Here is a 17,988-nt window from a genome sequence, read left to right as displayed (position 1 = left end):
GCAAAGAGGCAAAATACCATTATATCTATGTCATCACTCTACAGTGCATCACCAGCTATGTCCTGTTCCACTTGTTATCACCAACCTCGAAAAAGAATGCAGGACATTGGGAAACGCCACCGTTGGGAGGCTGATTACAGTTTGTCCTGTGACTCATTGTGTCACGATGTCCTTAACCAGAACCTCAGCGCTAACGCACACAATGCAATGTGAGCTTATTATTAGCAATCGCGATCGAGCCTTCAAGAGAAAAAGAAAAGGCGCGGTGGGGGGTGGGGGAGACTTGTGTCATTAATGGAGAGTAGCGAGCCCACAGAGCCACCTGCGAGCAGGCGAGGAAGAGCAGCTGTTCCTCATCATACAGGAGTGCTTGTTCCTGCCTGAGCGAGAGGGCTGACTGGCTGGCACGTGTCCCGAGGGGAGCGCTTACGTCTGACTGTGTGGGTGGAGATGTTCGCCAAAGGGGAGTGAAAAACAACAATTAAAAAAAAAAAAAAAAAGGCTTGCTCAAAAATTGGTTCTGTTCTCAAAGGTCGTACTTGGACACATCAATGGCTGTTTAGTGTCGCAAGCCATAATTAGGGAGCTGGGATAATTAAATTGGGCTTATAAACACAATGTACCGTCTGGTGTGCATGTGTTCAGGTTACAGACTCGAAACACAAAAGAAACAACAGATCCAAACACCAATTGTGCACCTGTGATGTAGAATTTTCTAGTGAGGATGCTCAAATGACAAAGACTATCAGTGACAGGATGGGCTGAAAGAATTACAGGCGAGCACTGAAAGATTTGGCTTTCATTTAGAGCTGCTGCTCATGATTGTATTCATTTGTCTCCTAAGGAAAAAACTCTAAAATCCGAGTGGATTTGACGTGTGATACAAAGTCTTTGAACTCGGTCGTGTGACACGTTGCTACAGAGGGAGCGGGTTCAGAAAAGGATGAAATTCAAGAGTTTTTTTTCCCACAAATACAATAAAAAAAGAAACATCGAACATATGATAAAAGATTCTCCATTGTATTTTATCACTTTGCCTGATACATGTTTGAAAAGAGCATTTCATCAGGGCCTGTTTCCAAGCCCATTTCAGATCAACATCAAACGTTAAATTACACTCCAGCGTCAATACAGACAAAACAATTTGAGAATGATCAGTTCTTTCACATTGGTTCTGCTCAAGAAGTTAAAACAACTTTCTAAAGCCCTAACGAGCACTTGTCAGTCAATAAAATGCATTGCATTCTTTTTACTAAAATCTTCCCTAATAACTGGAAAACAGAACTACGAGGTTTTTAAAGGCAGAAATTACAAAATTAGAAACTTTACAAACAATAGAAACTCCAAATATTGTTACAATGACACAGTGTCCTGACACAATCGGTCTCATCAGTCTAGACTTAACATTGAACCGACTTGAGGTTTTTCTTTACTTCATTATCTTAAACAATCACCTTCGGAATCTAATACATACGGAGACGTCTACCTCGACTGAGGAACACACCATCAAGGAAAGAAATGCAAAGTCATACTAAAGAAAACACAAGCAGCAAATTATACATGATGCCGTCATGCAGGTCATTAAAAAAAAAAAAAAAATAGTAGCACATACATTAAAAGGTGAAAATTAACTATTTAAATCAAGCACTGTGACAAATGTGATTGAGGTGAGGCCAGAGTGGAGTGACGAGCTGCTCTGACAGAATCATTGTGCAACAGCTTGTACAGCCTGGCTGGCTTCCTGTGTTGCAGCCTTGTCTGAGGTGTCCCTATCTGTTGCAGCCTCCATTGTAGCTGTGTCAGCGTTAGCCAGTCCAGGCATGTCCTCACCCTCATTGTACAATGCTGCATTACCTGGGGCCGTCACATCCAGGGTATTCATGTGTGAGGCCGCCACGTCCATCAAAACCATGTCTGTGGCAACTGTGTCTGCAGCAACCTTGTCCTGAGCAACTGCTTCTGAGGAAACACCGTCCGTGGCTGCAGTGTCCACGGCAGGCTTGTTCGAGGCAGTGCTGTGTGTGGTGCTCTTGTCTGAGGCCACCTGTTCAGTCCTCTCCACGTAGAAGAGGATGTAGGCCTTGGCCTTCCTCACTGCGTCCTCATTGGTCAGAGTCACCGTGCTGTCATTGAAGTGGTACCAGCGGCCCTCGTGGCTGCCATACGCTGTGTAATGCCCTGATCCAACCCTGTGAACAGACACATACATCACATTCTGCTGTCTGGCTTCTTCCAAGACTTCATTTGCTGCTGCTGAAGTGAGAGGGACAAGTTCAACACGCCGCCACCACCGCCGCAGCAGAACAACATCGCCACCTAGAGGCCAAAAATAAAACTGCAGCGCTTTGACAGACAGTTCATTTTGGCATATCAGAACACATTTTCAAGGACTTTCAGCCTCATGCCTTTCAGCATTTAGTGGCCACATGAATTTTTAAACTGCAGCTGTCCACAAGGCTTTTCAGCTCGATTGGATCTGAATTGCTTATACGGCGATTGGGTGGCTGACAGCCAGTCAGCAGAGCTGGTCAGTAGATGTATAGGTGACGTGTTTTGTTTATGTAATAACCCAGCTGTCCATTTTGCTACCATGGCGACAGAGCACATCTTGCATGCATCTGAACACGTGATCATCCGATACTTCACCTACTCACCCTGATCCATGATGCACTACGACAGCAACGAGGTCATAGAGGCAGCTTTCTGGTAATGAATTCTCTGGCTGTAAACATAAAAAAAAAAACAAAAAAAAACAATGATTTCCATCCTGAGCTCTCAATTCTACCCACAACTTCATGCCTCAACGATTTACAGTGGCATGCAGAAGTTTGGGTACCCTTTAGCCAAAATTTCTATTCCTGCGAGTAGAGAGTGAAAGATGACCCGATTTCCAGACAGCATAAAATGAAAGATGCCATTTTCTTTAATGTATTAAGCATTTGCGTTTTCATTTCTGTCTTTTACAGTTTCAAAATAGCAAAAAAGGAAAAAGGCCAGAAGCAAACGCTTGGCCACCCTGCATGAACAGAACTTAGTAACACCCCCTTTGGCAAGTAGCAGCTCTTGTAAAGGCTTTTTATAACCAGCTAAGAGACTTTCAATTCTTGTTTGGGGGTTTTTCGCCCATTCTTCCTCGTAAAAGGCTTCTAACTCTGTGAGAACTTGGGCTGCCTCTAATGTTCAGCTCTTTTGAGGTCTGACCACAGATTTTCGATGATGTCTACGTCAGGGGACCGTGAGGGCCATGGCAGCTTGAGCCTCTTCAGGTAGTCCATTGTGGATTTTGAGGTGTGTTTAGGATCATTACCCTGTCGTAGAGCTTTTTTTTTTTCTTTTTTTTCTTTTTTTTTTTTTACAGAATTTGCTGGTATTTAATTGAATCCATTCTTCCCAGTGAAATGCTCCCCGTGTCCAAAGCGTGATCGATCCACCCTTTGGTCAAATTTTCAGAGGGCAAACGTTTTCTGAAAGCTCAAAGCTCTTGGGCGTACCTACACTTTTGTATGGCGCTCCTTTCCTTTTCCCTCTAAAATTGTACAAAACAAAAATAATGCACTAATCTTGCATGTTGAAGAGGATGTTTCATCTTTAACTTCATGACTTTTGGAGACACATAAAAGTAAGTTTTACCTAAAATTATGGTACTCTCAAATTCCAAAAAACCTTGGTGGTTACAGAGTCGGCATGATAGAAGACTGACTGGCATTTTGTACAAGAACGAGAGGCTTTGACAAATCAAAAATGATACCATCTAAAGAATGACGATGAAAAAGGAATCAGTTACATTTGTTTTTCTCTTTATAACCATTGAGCCTAAAGATTATTTTAATCATTGATTGTCAATTATTTTTTTTAGTTTAGTTTGTAAAACATTAGAAAATCCAAAGCCCAAGCTGACATCTTCAAAATGTCCCAAAAATAATCAGTTTACACAGAAAACTAAGAAAAGTAGCTAATCCTCACATTTGACAGGATGAAGAGAAATGAAAATCAGCAATAGCTGCTGATTAATTTTAATGTCAATCAACGATTTGATTGATTTGTTTCAGCTCTATCAGTGTGAGCAAGTTGCGATTTTAAGACAATTTCTTCCTTTTTCAGATGTGGAGTTTTTCTGGTCAGCCAGCAGAGGCCGACAGGGATCTCTCTGCTTGACAACTAGCAAAACATTTTTTTCACAGTGGATATAAACCCATCATCTTCTGACTGTCAAAAAGAAAAAAAAACAGTTAGACTAAAACACCAGTTTGGCAGAAGAGCTATTGTAATTTTTGCAAATAAAAAATCCCCTATATCTCCATTTCAAATGGTCTATTCTTTATGCTGTCTGCGGCTGCTCGCTTTGTGCCCAACTTACAATGCAGCTGTTACAGTTCATCATCATATTTCACATGCTTTAACAAGTCAGATGTCTCGTCACATCATGGAAAGATCTAAAACGAAATGCCAGTGTTTTGACTCCTTTTTTAAGTTACCAAAGCATACCCCTTCATTATAAAGGTTCAAATTTGGCAGAAGTGCGCCAAGTCATTGTGGTATTGTGATGCTTCCTATAAGTATGACTGAAGTAATAATAAAATTTCCACAATGACGACTTAAGCAAACTTGTTTTTCTCTTGGAATCTTATGTAACAGTGGACAAAGAGAAAAGCAGCTTATGGCTTATGAATACAAGTATCTGTGAGGATGTTTGTTTATGTTGAACACTGTGCTATGGGTTCCACAGAGGCGAGACCTGTCACGGTTCTTACTGTGGTCTACAAGCTACGATCTTTTCCTGACTAAACTGCAGCATTTCTGTTTTCATAAATGTATTATTCCATGTTTTGTCATCACTTTTATACTTATTTTAATAGACAGTAAAACTCCCTGCATTACCACATGCCTTAAAATCTATACTGTGGAATTCTATGACAAGCATTTCTTCTGTTATGCGCTCACCTCAAGTAGGTAGCCCCTCATGTCCAGGCCTCTGAGTGGAAATTCCACATAGGTATCCACCTTGTTTCTCAAAAAGGCTGTCCAGTGGAACCTTTTTAGGTGCAGACACAAAACCTACGATTGGAAATGAAACCCCCAATTACACCAAAACACACCATTTCCCCCACTGCTTCACTCTCCAAGAACAGACAGACAAATTGGCTGATTGTAATGAAAGAATTGAGAATTTCTGTACCTTTGGCAGCTTCTGGATCCAGAACTTCTTGGTGGATTTCTGTCGCTTTTTACATTTGTGGCAATAGTACAGCTCTGTTTCATCAAGTTCTTCCAGGTCAGTGAAGCTACATAAGCAGTCTGAAACAAAGCCAATCAAATAGAAAATACTGTCAATGATTTCAGAAGTGCACAATTTGAAACTGACACCCTAAAAGAAAAGAAAAAAGGCTGAGGTAATGACACCTCTGAACCTCTGACGGTGGGAAACTTACCACGTAAGGTGCATATTGGCCCTGGTTCCTGGTCCTTACTTCTCTTTTGCCTGAACTGGCTGGGAATGTCCAAAGACAGATCTGAGAGAAACATACAGGAAAAAAGGCGTGAACATGCTTTAATTATACCTCTAAGTGAACGTCTTTACACTCTTTTAGAGAGCTTGCAGGGGAAATGGTTTTGCCTTCGACGTGCTTACCAAGAAATGGATCAAACTTCCGAGATTCTGTCCCACATATCAGGCAGTTGACTTCATTTTGAAGAATGCCACCAAAAATGGACGTGACAACACTGGCAGTCCCATTTCTGTAAAGCATCAAAAGGTAAGCATAAAGCCATTTTAATCAATAAATGCACATTTCAATCTTCTCATCATATTCTGCATGTGGGCCAGTGAATGTTTACCAACAACGTTAAAAACAAGCATTTTATGAAAATGTCCTCAAGTGGCTCATTGCTGGATGTGACCATTACAATATCTAAAGGCCAAGAAAACAAAGTTCAAAATGGACTGCTTTCAATGAGCAAATAAGAAGAAAAAAGGAATAGTGTGGTAAAATGGGCTTAAAGAAAAACTTCCATAAGCCACATTTGCCAGCATGTCTGCAATGATAAATGTGTCTGTTTTGTCAACAGAAAAATAAAGAACATAAAAACATTCCCAAAGTGGGAAAAACAAAATGACTGTAAAGTTAGATGGGCTTACATGCAGCATCTGCCCTCCGCCGTGGAGAGTCTGACCCCATCTTGAGGTGAGACTGGGTGAGACGCCCCGTTGCGACTGTACTGGAGCTCCCTGTGGAGGTGGTCCAGCAGGTAACGCATGAACTCATGGGCATCCTGCTGCTGATAGCCCCTGGATAAACAAGCACAGTTTTAAATGACATTATGGTAATAACTCACAATAGACTGTTCCAGTCTGTGATGCATGTTGCATCTTTAACAATATCTTGTTACACTTGCACACACTGACAGAAAACAGCTGCTCAACCACAGGAACTTAACTCAATGCTTGCATACCTAAAACTTGGCATGATTTTCCATATAGCATAAAATAAGGAGTCTGGACTGAAGGCGGTCTGGCTTCCTTGCCACAGAGAACAAAGGGTTTTCCTGAACTCCTCCACCAAAGACCTGTTCAACATAAAGAAACCCTGTCACCACGCAGCACAGCCGGGGCAAATTACAATCAAAAGCCTGTCTAATGCTCTTCTGGGCCAATTTAAAAAAAAAAAAAAAAAAAAAACAGTACACAGAAGACACGAAGAGTTATTGATAATTGACGCACAAAGACAACACCAAACTTGTGTCAGATTGCATTACAATATGCAATGATTTTATTTTCTGGTCAGTCGTCACACAACACCATTTCTGTACTACTTGGTGTGCAAATCTCCCCTTGATCTAAGATTTCTGGGAAGGCTGTCTTCCATGATCACTCTCAATAAATAATTTTGTCACGTTTACACTTGCTGACATTCACATCAAATAAATGCACTCGCACATAAATCCCCCCTCCCCCAGAAGAGGACCTTACACACTGTTGTCCCCTTGGCTGCGGGTGTGGTACATCCTTCTTCCTGCCGTCTTACCACTGCGAAGAGCCACTGCAGGCAACTCCTTGAAATAACAGCTGAACTGCTCGATGTTGCTGTCAAAGAAACAGATGTTTTGTGGTAACATGTTTCACACCTGAGATCTGCAAAGCTTGCAAAAAAAAAAAAAAAAAAAAGGTTTACACATCTTGCGTTTCAAAGGAACAGAATGCATTAAAACCACTATCGGACGATGCTAGTTGATGAAGCCTTGCATTAATCTCTAGATTTTGAACATGTTCCAAGCTTCCAGGCAGACATTAGCTAGCATCTGGTTAGCCATGTTAATCGTCATCACAGGAGGTTTTCATTTCACTTTCATACGTATGTTGTGATGATGAGCATCCAAGCTTTAGACTTTAAAGGCAAGAGTTGTTTTGTAAAACTTTAAATAAAAAATATGTATACGCTGCAGCCTGCCTAAGCTTTTAAGCTGCGTTTTTATACAGGCACTGACATGATGACTACAGTTCACACTTATAATCTGAATTACTTAGTCAGTCTAAGGGGGAAGCTGAGGTTGTCATTCAGTGTCTGCAAACTGATTTTGACACCATAGTGAATGGAAACTAACAGCTGCCTGGAAATGAGGAAAACAGGTCAAATTTCTTCCACAACTCTACAGCATGCTTTGGTAAATGATCAGCAGTAATATAAAACATACTTGGTATAAAGTAACTGTGAAAACACACCAGTATAATCCTTTAGGAACCAAGCAAAATATGTGTTAGCTGGGAAATTTGGCCTTTGACTGTGTCTTGTTTCCAAGCAGCCTGTGTAATTCCCCTGACTGTGCCCCAGACTGTATTAATAAAGGATGACTGGTCATGGGGCCCTGGGTCTACAGGGGCAGAGCTACTGAACCGTGCTGCAAACCCACTGCACCACCCATATACTTCATCTTCAGAGCAGAGCCTTACCTGAGGGACTGCAGGATGGCGTTCATGAAGCATGTGTTGCCTAAGTTCCGCAGGCCTGTAGCACCTAACGCTACCCCATCCTGACAGAGAAGAAGCGAGATGCAGAAAGACACACATTTTTTTAAATGCCTTGGGAAAAATCATGACTAAAAAGCAAGTTTTAAGCTAACTTTTAAAGATATCTTGATGGCAGCTTAGGGCAGAGCTCTATAAAGGCTGCCGTGAGTCCTTTAATTGGGGTCCTGTCCCACAGTGTGAATAAAGACTTGTAAAAGGAAAATGTGACCAAAGTTTGAGTGGTTAAACAGTCTCTGTGCTAGGACACAGTTGTGGAGCAGCTGTAGCTTTGCTTTTTCTTACAAAAGAAAACAATCAGAGTATCTTCAGGCACTTACACTGTCCTTTAGCAACTTGCTGTCTGGAGCCGGGCTTTCCTGAAGTTTCCTTTTCCTCTGCCTGTCACTCATCAGCGCTGAGCTGTAAGAGGGAAAAACTCTTTATCTGGACACTGATCCTGAGCATGCTTTGAAACATCTTTTGTGTGTGTGTATCTTCCTGATTAGGCTGATTTTATGGGAGATACGTCTTAATTTGGTATATTTTGTGTCAAACTATCAAAACTAATGCCACATTTTAATCAGCAATGTTTACATAATTTGGCAAGTGTAATGACAACAGCGGAAAAGAATGAAACAAAAACAACATACCTAACGACTTCCTTCCTGAGATTAGTACTTACTTTTCTAAACTCTGAAGATGTTCCCTCACCTTCTGCACCTGCCCGAGTTTGGTGTCATTGACAACAAAGTCATCACATCTGTAACTATAAAATCCACATTAGTCAGGTCACACACCCATTCGAAAAACCAATAAACTTATTGAGACTTTAAGCCATTAGAAATGTTCATGCATTTCACTGTGATGGCATGTAACATTTTACGACAGGTATAAATGTAGCAGGAATGATTTTCATCGAATAAATCTGAATACACTTATTGTAGTTAGTGTTGCAATTAGGACGTGATCATTAGAATTTTGGATCACTTGCAAAATAATTTATACACTTCAACAAATGAATCATGATAAGACATCTGGTCCCTGTTCCAACGATCCTTTGACTGTTAAATGTTTTCATAAGTGTACTTTTGCAGGGCCCCACAGTGAGTCACAGACAGTAGACATAGATAGGTTGGTCATGACAGACACTCACCAGAATACACTGTAGTTGCTGCAGTCCATGCAGACAGAATGATGTGATTTCTCTTTCTCCTGTTTCTCACTCTTCTTTAGACTAACGCCAGTGACTTGGCTCTCTTCAAAGTGTTTCTTTGCATGTCCATTGACATATCTACACAGGAAGAGATTACTTTATAAACACACAACATCTGGACTTCCTGAAAAAAATCTAATAAACACTGACAGATGTTGGCCTATGGTATGGCACACACAAAGCAAAACAAGCAAATCTACCATCTTAGAGTTCAAACACATGGAGTGGACAAAATATTTTCGATCCTCGAGATTAGACAAATCTTTGAGGATTTTGGAAATATTTCCGAAACAGTGCTGCCCTTCTATGTTTTTCCAGAAATCATCAAAGAAAAGAGAAAGGGATGCTTAGCTCTGTGACTTGGATGTAAGTATAATACATAAGCTGAAACTGTGGTGAGTCTGTCTCACCCTAATACAATCACAGCTCTGGAAAAACAGTTTGGCCAAATACTTAAACATGTATTTTTGTAAACCTCAGTTTTTGAGGCCCATATTTACACAAAGCCATCCATGTGACCACTAACAGAGTTCTATAGACTTAAAAACCTTAATCTATGTATAGCAGGCTGTATAATTGACTTGTCAGATCCAAAGTGAAAATGGTCACCCAAAGCAAAAGGACTGAGACACACCAGAGTATTACTTAAGTTACTTATGTGCCTTGCTTGCTAGTCACACCAACTCACCGTCCACAATGGACCATCAGACAGGTAAGGCAAATCCATGGACTTTTATTGGACCTACAAACTGGAGATAAAAGATGAAGGTGTCTTAATTCAGGAGTATTCAGTGTAACAAGATCAAGCATTGCTGTTATTTGCTTTTGAATGGACCATCCTTTCTTGTGTCACAGGGACACGCTGCGTATTTTGTGTGAACTGTGATCTGCCCTTGTGATAGCTGTTGTGTTGACTTGTAGCTACATTATCTATCTGCCTGACACAAACGTGGTACGATCAGTGCCGGCAGATGCTGGTATCCAAAATATCGCATGGACACCTGTAATTTACTTTCCCATTAACGTCAATTTCGGTAATGCTGAAAAAAGGGCGATAAACACTTTTCTTACCGTTGCAACACCAGGAGGACGGAGTACCGTTAGGGAACCTGGAGGAATCGATAGGACAGCTCACGTTTGAGTTCAGATGAGGGCACTCCATCAGTGCACAACTGGACGTCAACTAATGTTAGCCAACACTACAACACCAACTGTACCAGGAGCCGGGCAGCTAACAATAGTTAGCCAATTAACCTAAACTAGCTAGCTAACGTTAGCTGACCAAGTACTTCTGCTCGCGGACGCACGTTTTCCTGTCTTTGCTAACGCTAACACGTTTAATAGCCACTATGTTTCTTGCATAATTTAAGGGTATAACAATTTAAAAAAAATAAAGGCTCTGCTGTTTCCACCCTGACATACTGTAATATAAAAAAGTAACGTTATCTTTGGTGTATAAGGTACTAGATAACTGCTGGCGTTTGCCACAAACAAATGGAAATAACTTGAGGAAGTGACGTTATGTCTGCCGGCTCGGCGGTTTGCCAACTGCAAAACAAAGATGAAAAAGCTTCTGGGAGGACGCGGGACTACTTCCTTCTTCGCTTACATTGCCCAGGCCGCTTAGAGATGCAGCTGGTGCCTCATATTTGGGTGGCCAATCTTTTTCATTGTATTTATACCCACTGACATTTGGCAGATTTATTGTTTAACCTAATTAAGCCATATTGCAAGAGCGAGTTTGTATCACCGTGGCACGCATGCGCAGTAGCGAGCCACATCCGCGCTTCCGACAACGTACAGACGGTGAATTGTCCCACAAAGTGCGTTAAGTTAAACTGGTGGGCGTGTTTTACCGTAAATATACATTATAATTATAATTTCACAAGCCAAAGGCCATAATTCGCAATGTTTCAGAAATAAAATTGACCTAAACGAGATGGTTCACCACCACCAAAACTTAATTTTCCTATCCGCACTTAATGTCATTATCAACTTTCTCCGTTTAGAAATAGCATGACTTGAATTAATACCAAACTGGACAAGAAGTAATTGCTCAAATAAAAAGCTTCTTTTGCCAACATGACAATGTCAGACTACTGAAATTAGTATTTTTATTTGTTTGTCTACAAGTTATGATGGTTGACGTAAATACTTTGCATTTAGGGATTTGAACAATGTATGCCATTTTATTAGAATTAACCTTTATTTTCTTCACATGTGATGACTTATGAAATGCTTGTTCATGGTCAGTTATTATTATATTGAACAGATGATCTGGACTTCAAGGATAACAAAATCAGATTTTTATTTACTGAAAAAGAACCTTTTACAGAGTGGTTGGAGATTGTTTTAACTAACAAATCAATTCACTGTGAATGCAATACGTGCCAAATGAATATTGTTTCCCAAATACCTATTTTTAAATTAATATTTTTTTCTATCCAGATTTGTACACAATTCTAAAAAGGGGACATACTTCAAATTCTTTTCCCATTCAATTAACAGTCTTCACACATGGCTTGATGGGTTGCAAATAAAATTTACATTTCATCCATAATTGTGGGAAACTTAACATTAAAATGAATGCAAACGTATTTTATTGAACTAATCAAACAATCTAACTCTGGAAAATCCTGTAGCAACTTAAAGGAGTAAAGCACCTTGAAAACAAGCCTCTGCGATGTATCCAAAAAAAAAAAAAATACTGTCTAAGAATATTTTCAACACTAAAACATATTAGCCAAGATCACAATCAATCAATCAATTACACTACCTTCAGTATACGTAAAACAAGGCATTCCAGTGATTAATCTGCAAAACTTTGTCATCAGTGATTTTTTTCTCATTAATGCAGGGCATTAACAATACAGTCATACATTTAAGATAAATGCAAGAAAGACAGTTTTTAACACTTTTATGTAAAAACCTCTACAGCCTAAAACAAAAGATTCACAAATGCTGAGCAGGGAAACATAATAAGAGAGAGTGTGCAGTGGGCATCACGGTACAAAAACAACTCTAAATATATGTGTTGTGTTTTGAATTGGCACGTGCCTTCAGGAGACTTCAGACATTTTTCAGCAAATTTTTCAGCCGGGCGATGATGCAGTTATATTTTGGAAACACTGAAATGATTATGATACCACACTGTCACAAGCATGTCAGCTAATTCTGTGCAAGCAGGTGAGTGTCTGAACTTGAAATGATGCAGTTCTGCTGCTCCTCGCTTGCATATTTGTCTAAAATACTGACTTGCTTCAAATGAAAATGAGTGTTTGTGTGTCTGTTTTGTCTGGAATTAACAATCAACCCCATTTATAATTCATGTGCAGTTGTACAGCTCTCTCTCATCTATCACCTGGTCTGTACAATGTCTGAAGTTCATGAGAAAAGGATCCCAAATTGCCTGTTTTCTCCACCCAACAGTCTAAAGCCCAAAGTTATTCAGTTTAGTCTCACATAAGCAAAAGCAGGAAAACCTCACAAATGAAAAGCTGGAACAAAAGACACTTCAGTGATTAATCCTTGTCAAAAAGGTTTCTGATGAGCTTTCTGTATATCAGCTAGCTGATTAATTGTTTTGGATCTGGTCTCTTTTGATTACACTTTACCAAATCAGATTTATTTTGGATTTGCTGAATCAAAGTAAAGGGTAGGAAGAGAAAAGGGAGTTAAAAAAACAGCTTCAGAGACATCATCTTGCACATATTAAAAGAAAAATGCACAGACTTGCAATGGCTCTTACACATGTCAGTAAAACATTGAATTTGAACTTAAATGTTATAATCATGCGATATGTTCGTTGTCAAGACTAGTAGAGCTGCAATACAAAACCGAGCAGGTTAAGACTCCACATTTTGTTATCCAGGTGACATGATTTTCTATGTCATTTCAATCGTCTGCTCGCGAAGAGGTGTGTCAGTCTTGGGGTCTTTCTTTTTCCCTCCTGCCTTCCCCGATTTCTTTTTCCTGAGGAAGTACATTGAATATAAAGACAATTAAAGGAGAGTAGTTTTCAAGTCATGTTATTGCTTTTTAGTTGTAGTCATTATCATTCTTTATGTGAAACTAAAGAAAAAATGGTCTTACTTTGACTTAACGGTCAACACAATCACAGCTATGAGGCCACCGACAAGAGTGACAGCAAGCAGAACTCCCAAGATGATTGCTGTTAAAGAGGACAGGTGTAACAGATGATTAAGGTTCATGTATACAGATTAAATATATGTATTTTCTGTATCCAGTATAGTGAGGAAACCTAGCGTGTAATGTGCTAAAACCAGTTTGAAACAAAACTCAGATCTGTTCTGCTTACATCATCAGTGTTAGAATAAGAAATAATTCACAGTATATTGTCAAATAAGACCATGTGTAGTTTGTCATGGTTCCTTGAGTTCATTGGGTGTCTACTGACCAACAGGTGTGTCTGGCTCCTCCTCCTCCGTTTTATCACCATCATCTTCAAACCAAAACAATCAACATGTTAAAAAACATGATATCATTGTATCATATTTTAGCATCATTACTGACTCCCAGTTCAAAACATGAATTGACATTTTGATACATTAACATATATAATTGTCAATGGCAGTCTACAAACAAGGGAAATTTGCACTCACTGTGGATGCCAGTACAGATGGCAAGGCAGCTGTCTCTGTTGGGAAATCTGTTTCCGTTTCCATTGCATCCAGACCAATAGAATTTTATGCATTTGTCATTAACTGAATCATAGTAGAATCTCAAAAGGCGATTTTTACATTTGCCGGCACCTACGGCCTTTTCTAAGCTGCAAGCTTTCGTTACTGTGAAGAGAAAACATAATCCTCATTATCACCATCATCATAATTAGAAGCAGTCATCAATATCAATAATACTAATATAAAAAGCACAAATGTGGTTGTGTGTAAACTGCTCAGCTATTGAGACAGCGGAGATGATTATGTTGATGATCGATGCGGTTAACCTGTTTTTATCCTTATCTGATGCCTGGTGTTTAAAACGATCAAAATTAGAGTTTAAACTTGCTTTATTTCCACTGCATATATATATGTCTTTATGCTTGTATGTGTATATCTGTGCATGCGTGTATGTGTTTGTGAGGTAAAACCTGTTTGCTTTGTAAAGTGCAATATGCATGAATAAACTTAAACTTCATTAAATCTTAATCAAGCAGTTTGTTAAAGACTCGAGCACGTTCAACCTCTTTCATTTGTCACGAGTAGTCCTGCTCTTTCACCACTTGGTGGCGTATTGCTAATACTCAATGCTAAGACAACTGTGCTGCAGCCTCTGAAGAAATAAATACATGTGAAAAAAATTCTGAAAGAAGTAAAACTCAATGTTATTTCAGTCTATCGAAAACACACATAATATCATTGACATCATGTACATTTTGTGGACACATAATGAGCATGCTCCTCCATAGACCTAATGCACTCCTGCACTACATGTTCAGTCTTTATTTTTTGTCTTTTTGTCCTCATTGAGCTATATGTTTTTTTTCCCTATGAAAGTACATTGAGAACAGTGTTTAAACCAGAATCAAAGCCACTAAAGCTGATTCTGAAATGCAGGGACCCCTGCTTAAAGTCAGGTTGAGGCTGATCTCAAGTTGCGATCAAAGAGCCTTCATGATGACGTAGGGTTTCCTTTCATGGTCCTTTAGGCCATAAAACTCTACCTCATTGGCCAGTTCATGTTCCAAAGTCCTCAGAAGCCCGGAAGAACTGTTTTTTTTCCCCCTTTATATGGGTTCATCTACTTTTAGGCGGTCTTTGAAGTTACACTACACATTTTGCATTACTACACTATGAATTCATAAATCTTACCATTCATGGGGTAGATGTCCTCTGCCATGGTAGAACAGTTTCTTATGCATGCCATTTCAGTGTGAAAACGGTTAGCATTTCCTCCCTCGCCTTTGTAAATGAAAGGATAGCACTGGTCATCGTTGGAGTCATAATATACGACGTACTGGATGTCTCCGCCAGAACCTTCATCATATTGCAGTTGACAAAATCCTGTTGGATGAGAAAAACAAACTGTTAGTCTTATTTTCAAAAGGTGATGCTCAGGTTTTTAAACAACTAATAGTTATACTGGCAATACTGGTTACTGTACTGAGGTGTTTCTGTAGTCTGTGATCACACAGCTAATGTTTAACTAACCTCATCACCAGAGACCCACTCCCTCTCTTTATGACAGCAATAAAAAGTATCGTTTATGGTACACTGTCTGTCCTCCCGCCCTTCATAGATTTCACAGAAAGGAAGCGGTTTCCAACGGTTCTTTTTAGATCAAACTTTCAACCAAAATCCACTTGATTTTTGGAGGGACATCTAACTAACTGACTGACCATTCCTGGATGCTCCACACTCATTTGCTCAGTTGTGAGGTGACATGGAGTTGCAGGTTGACATAGTTTTAGCTCATCGTGCTCAGCCTCAGACAGAAATGATCTCAGTGTTTGAAAAGGTTGGAATTATAGAGGAAGGAAATGTCCAGTCAGCTTAGCATGATTGTTAGCAGTGTGTAAATAACATTTCCAGGGGAGTCAATGAACAGTAAATACCATCTTGTCTTTTTTTGGTGATGGCTAAAGACAATCATTGTTTGCTCCAGGTGCAGGTTACAGCATGAGCATAAAGTCAGTGAATTACAATTTCATCCTGCTGAGAGATGCAGTCTACACTTGTATAATAAAGTGTAACATTTTGTTCCATCAAGTCTATTGATTTTTGAATAATCACCCCTGAATAATAAGCAGGCATTACTCTTATACTGATTCAACCGGCAGTTTATCAAGTTCCCCGCCAATGAAACCGCCATGTTGCTCTGAAAGAACTACAGGTGAAGCTTTATCTTCATGATTCATCGCATGTAAGTGAAAGACATTGGCAATCATTAGATTCAAGATACGTCAAGCACAATATTTTTGCATTTATGTTTAAAAACAATAAACAATTCATAATTTTTCATTGAAACTTAGCCCACGTGCTAATAGCCTGGTCTGTTCTGAAAATTAAACCTCAGGTCTATAAAGTGATCATTGGCTACGGTATTAAAAGAACTTCAATTTAAGAAGAAGAAAGTCTGACGTACCTGGAATAGTCGAATGGCTTACGTGGAGTGTAACGAAAGCGATCACCAAAAGCAACAGGTGCTTCATCTTGCTGCTTGTCTTCGTGCTGTCTCTCCTGGACTGAGCGAGGGTTGTAAACTACAGTGGGAGTGGGTTGCCATTGCAGACCTTTGGACCGACATTTCCCTAATGGTGACTACTGCAATCGAAACAAAAGTTAACGGCAGGGACGGACATCTTCCTCTTTTTACGATGTTTGCTAGTAACAGGTCACTGTGTTTATTATATTAGGGTGTAACCAGATATAAGCAGCTCCATATACAGTGATCACTACGCAGTAGAGTGTGGTAATATTACCATGTTGGATGTTATGTTTGAAACATCATAACATCTGTGTGTTAGTCGCTCTATATATTTAATGGTGTTTTCCAAGACTCATTCAGGGAACGTTCAGGCTTCACTTAAACATGATATCAGCTACACAACAGCAGCATACACGAGTAGATTGAGGGATGGGTCAACACACTGACTGACAGTTATACTGATTCGTTATTTTTGTCATTTTCTGCAGCACTTTAAGAGCTCATACATCAAAACTCAGATTATCTGACGCAATGTAAATGACTGCAAAGGCAATCTAACCTTTTACGGATTGCTTGATTAGAGAGCATTTTTAGAAAGTTCAAATCCCCCCGTCATAGAGTTAACCTCAGGGAGTTACTCTATCCTCTTATTTTGTCATTTTGGCTGAAATACTCATTTCAGCTTTCCATTCTCACAGCGGAGGGTTAGGGTTAGTGTGTGATGATTCTCCTCATCAGCTCAGGTAAAAGAAAAAACAGAACTCATGAACAATGTGTAGCTATGTCTTCAATGGGCATGAAGATAGATTTTCCAAAATGTGAATGGAAAATAAAGGAGGAAAACTAGAATTGTTTAGAGATCCATAGACATATAATAATGCTCTACATGGTGTATTAATGTGTGTCTGAATTTTAACTGTCCATTCTCAGTGTACCCTATATCCACCGGAGGTTTAAAGTCTCCACATCATACTTGTGTGAGTTATCTATTAGACTACAACAGGCTTCCAGCCTTGAGGTGTGCTGTCAGAACATGGTGCTCGCATGCACACGTCTTAAAGGTGAGCACAGAGAAACTCTCCCCTCCAGCTGATGAAGGTGAAAACAGCTTTCTGGAGGAAGACTCTACATCATTCTGCACAGTGAAGCTCAAAAATCCAAGTGAAGTCACAACAAGCAAAGCACATGTTTGAGTGGAGGTGGGCTTTAAAAGAAGCTCTAGGACTAAATGTATCATGTGACAGCAAGGCTAAGAGTTCAAGTATTTATTTGCAACTGGACTGTTTATGTATAGCATGTACGCTGTTGTGGCATCCTTTTTTTATTCTGTGAGTCCCATAATCACCATGCCTGGACACCAGAGCGGTTAAACAGCCTGCAGTTTGCAGACAGGTGGGGCAAAGGGAAAACCCATTTAACACATATTACTTCCAGCAGTCTCTGTGTGAAGAACCCCTGAAGTTTCACCTGTCAGCATTTGGACAGCCCGTCACTCTTCTAAACCTCCACTTTCACGGAGTCTCGCGGATTAGCGTGGGGCGCACGTGCATTTTCCGCATCCTTCGTCCGCCGGCAGCTCGAGCCCCAAATGAGGGACTGCGCTTGG

General features: G+C 39.9%; 2 protein-coding genes across 2 annotated transcripts; both read right to left on the bottom strand.

The window, feature by feature from the left end:
- Positions 1–783: 783 nt before the first annotated feature.
- On the bottom strand, positions 784–10,730 carry usp3 (ubiquitin specific peptidase 3). Its single transcript, XM_076733962.1, has 15 exons — positions 10,287–10,730; positions 9,904–9,964; positions 9,156–9,293; positions 8,685–8,768; positions 8,341–8,422; positions 7,946–8,025; positions 6,968–7,081; positions 6,451–6,564; positions 6,137–6,286; positions 5,630–5,736; positions 5,430–5,510; positions 5,177–5,295; positions 4,942–5,055; positions 2,655–2,722; positions 784–2,189 (listed from the first exon to the last, which is right to left on the bottom strand). The coding sequence occupies exons 1-15, from the start codon at positions 10,375–10,377 to the stop codon at positions 1,706–1,708; spliced, it is 1,887 nt and encodes a 628-aa protein (XP_076590077.1). The 5' UTR covers positions 10,378–10,730; the 3' UTR covers positions 784–1,705.
- Positions 10,731–13,099: 2,369 nt separating this feature from the next.
- On the bottom strand, positions 13,100–16,386 carry LOC143321810 (inter-alpha-trypsin inhibitor). The gene is made up of 6 exons (XM_076732469.1): positions 16,320–16,386; positions 15,047–15,238; positions 13,838–14,020; positions 13,633–13,677; positions 13,308–13,386; positions 13,100–13,187 (listed from the first exon to the last, which is right to left on the bottom strand). The coding sequence occupies exons 1-6, from the start codon at positions 16,384–16,386 to the stop codon at positions 13,100–13,102; spliced, it is 654 nt and encodes a 217-aa protein (XP_076588584.1).
- Between the last annotated feature and the right edge of the window lie 1,602 nt (positions 16,387–17,988).

Source organism: Chaetodon auriga, chromosome 6 (genome assembly GCF_051107435.1).
Source record: "Chaetodon auriga isolate fChaAug3 chromosome 6, fChaAug3.hap1, whole genome shotgun sequence".
NCBI classification, from domain to species: domain Eukaryota; kingdom Metazoa; phylum Chordata; class Actinopteri; order Chaetodontiformes; family Chaetodontidae; genus Chaetodon; species Chaetodon auriga.
This window is presented reverse-complemented; position numbering and strand designations above follow the sequence as displayed.

Coding starts and splice junctions, on each gene's coding strand:
- LOC143321810 (XM_076732469.1), bottom strand. CDS start 16,386: ATGAAGCACCTGTTGCTTTTGGTGATCGCTTTCGTTACACTCCACGTA. Junction 15,239..16,319: donor AAGCCATTCGACTATTCCAG/GTACGTCAGACT, acceptor CTCATCCAACAG/GATTTTGTCAACTGCAATAT. Junction 13,387..13,632: donor GGAGCCAGACACACCTGTTG/GTCAGTAGACAC, acceptor CCTCTTTAACAG/CAATCATCTTGGGAGTTCTG.
- usp3 (XM_076733962.1), bottom strand. CDS start 10,377: ATGGAGTGCCCTCATCTGAACTCAAACGTGAGCTGTCCTATCGATTCC. Junction 8,769..9,155: donor AGCAACTACAGTGTATTCTG/GTGAGTGTCTGT, acceptor TGGATTTTATAG/TTACAGATGTGATGACTTTG. Junction 5,737..6,136: donor GCGGAGGGCAGATGCTGCAT/GTAAGCCCATCT, acceptor GATGCTTTACAG/AAATGGGACTGCCAGTGTTG.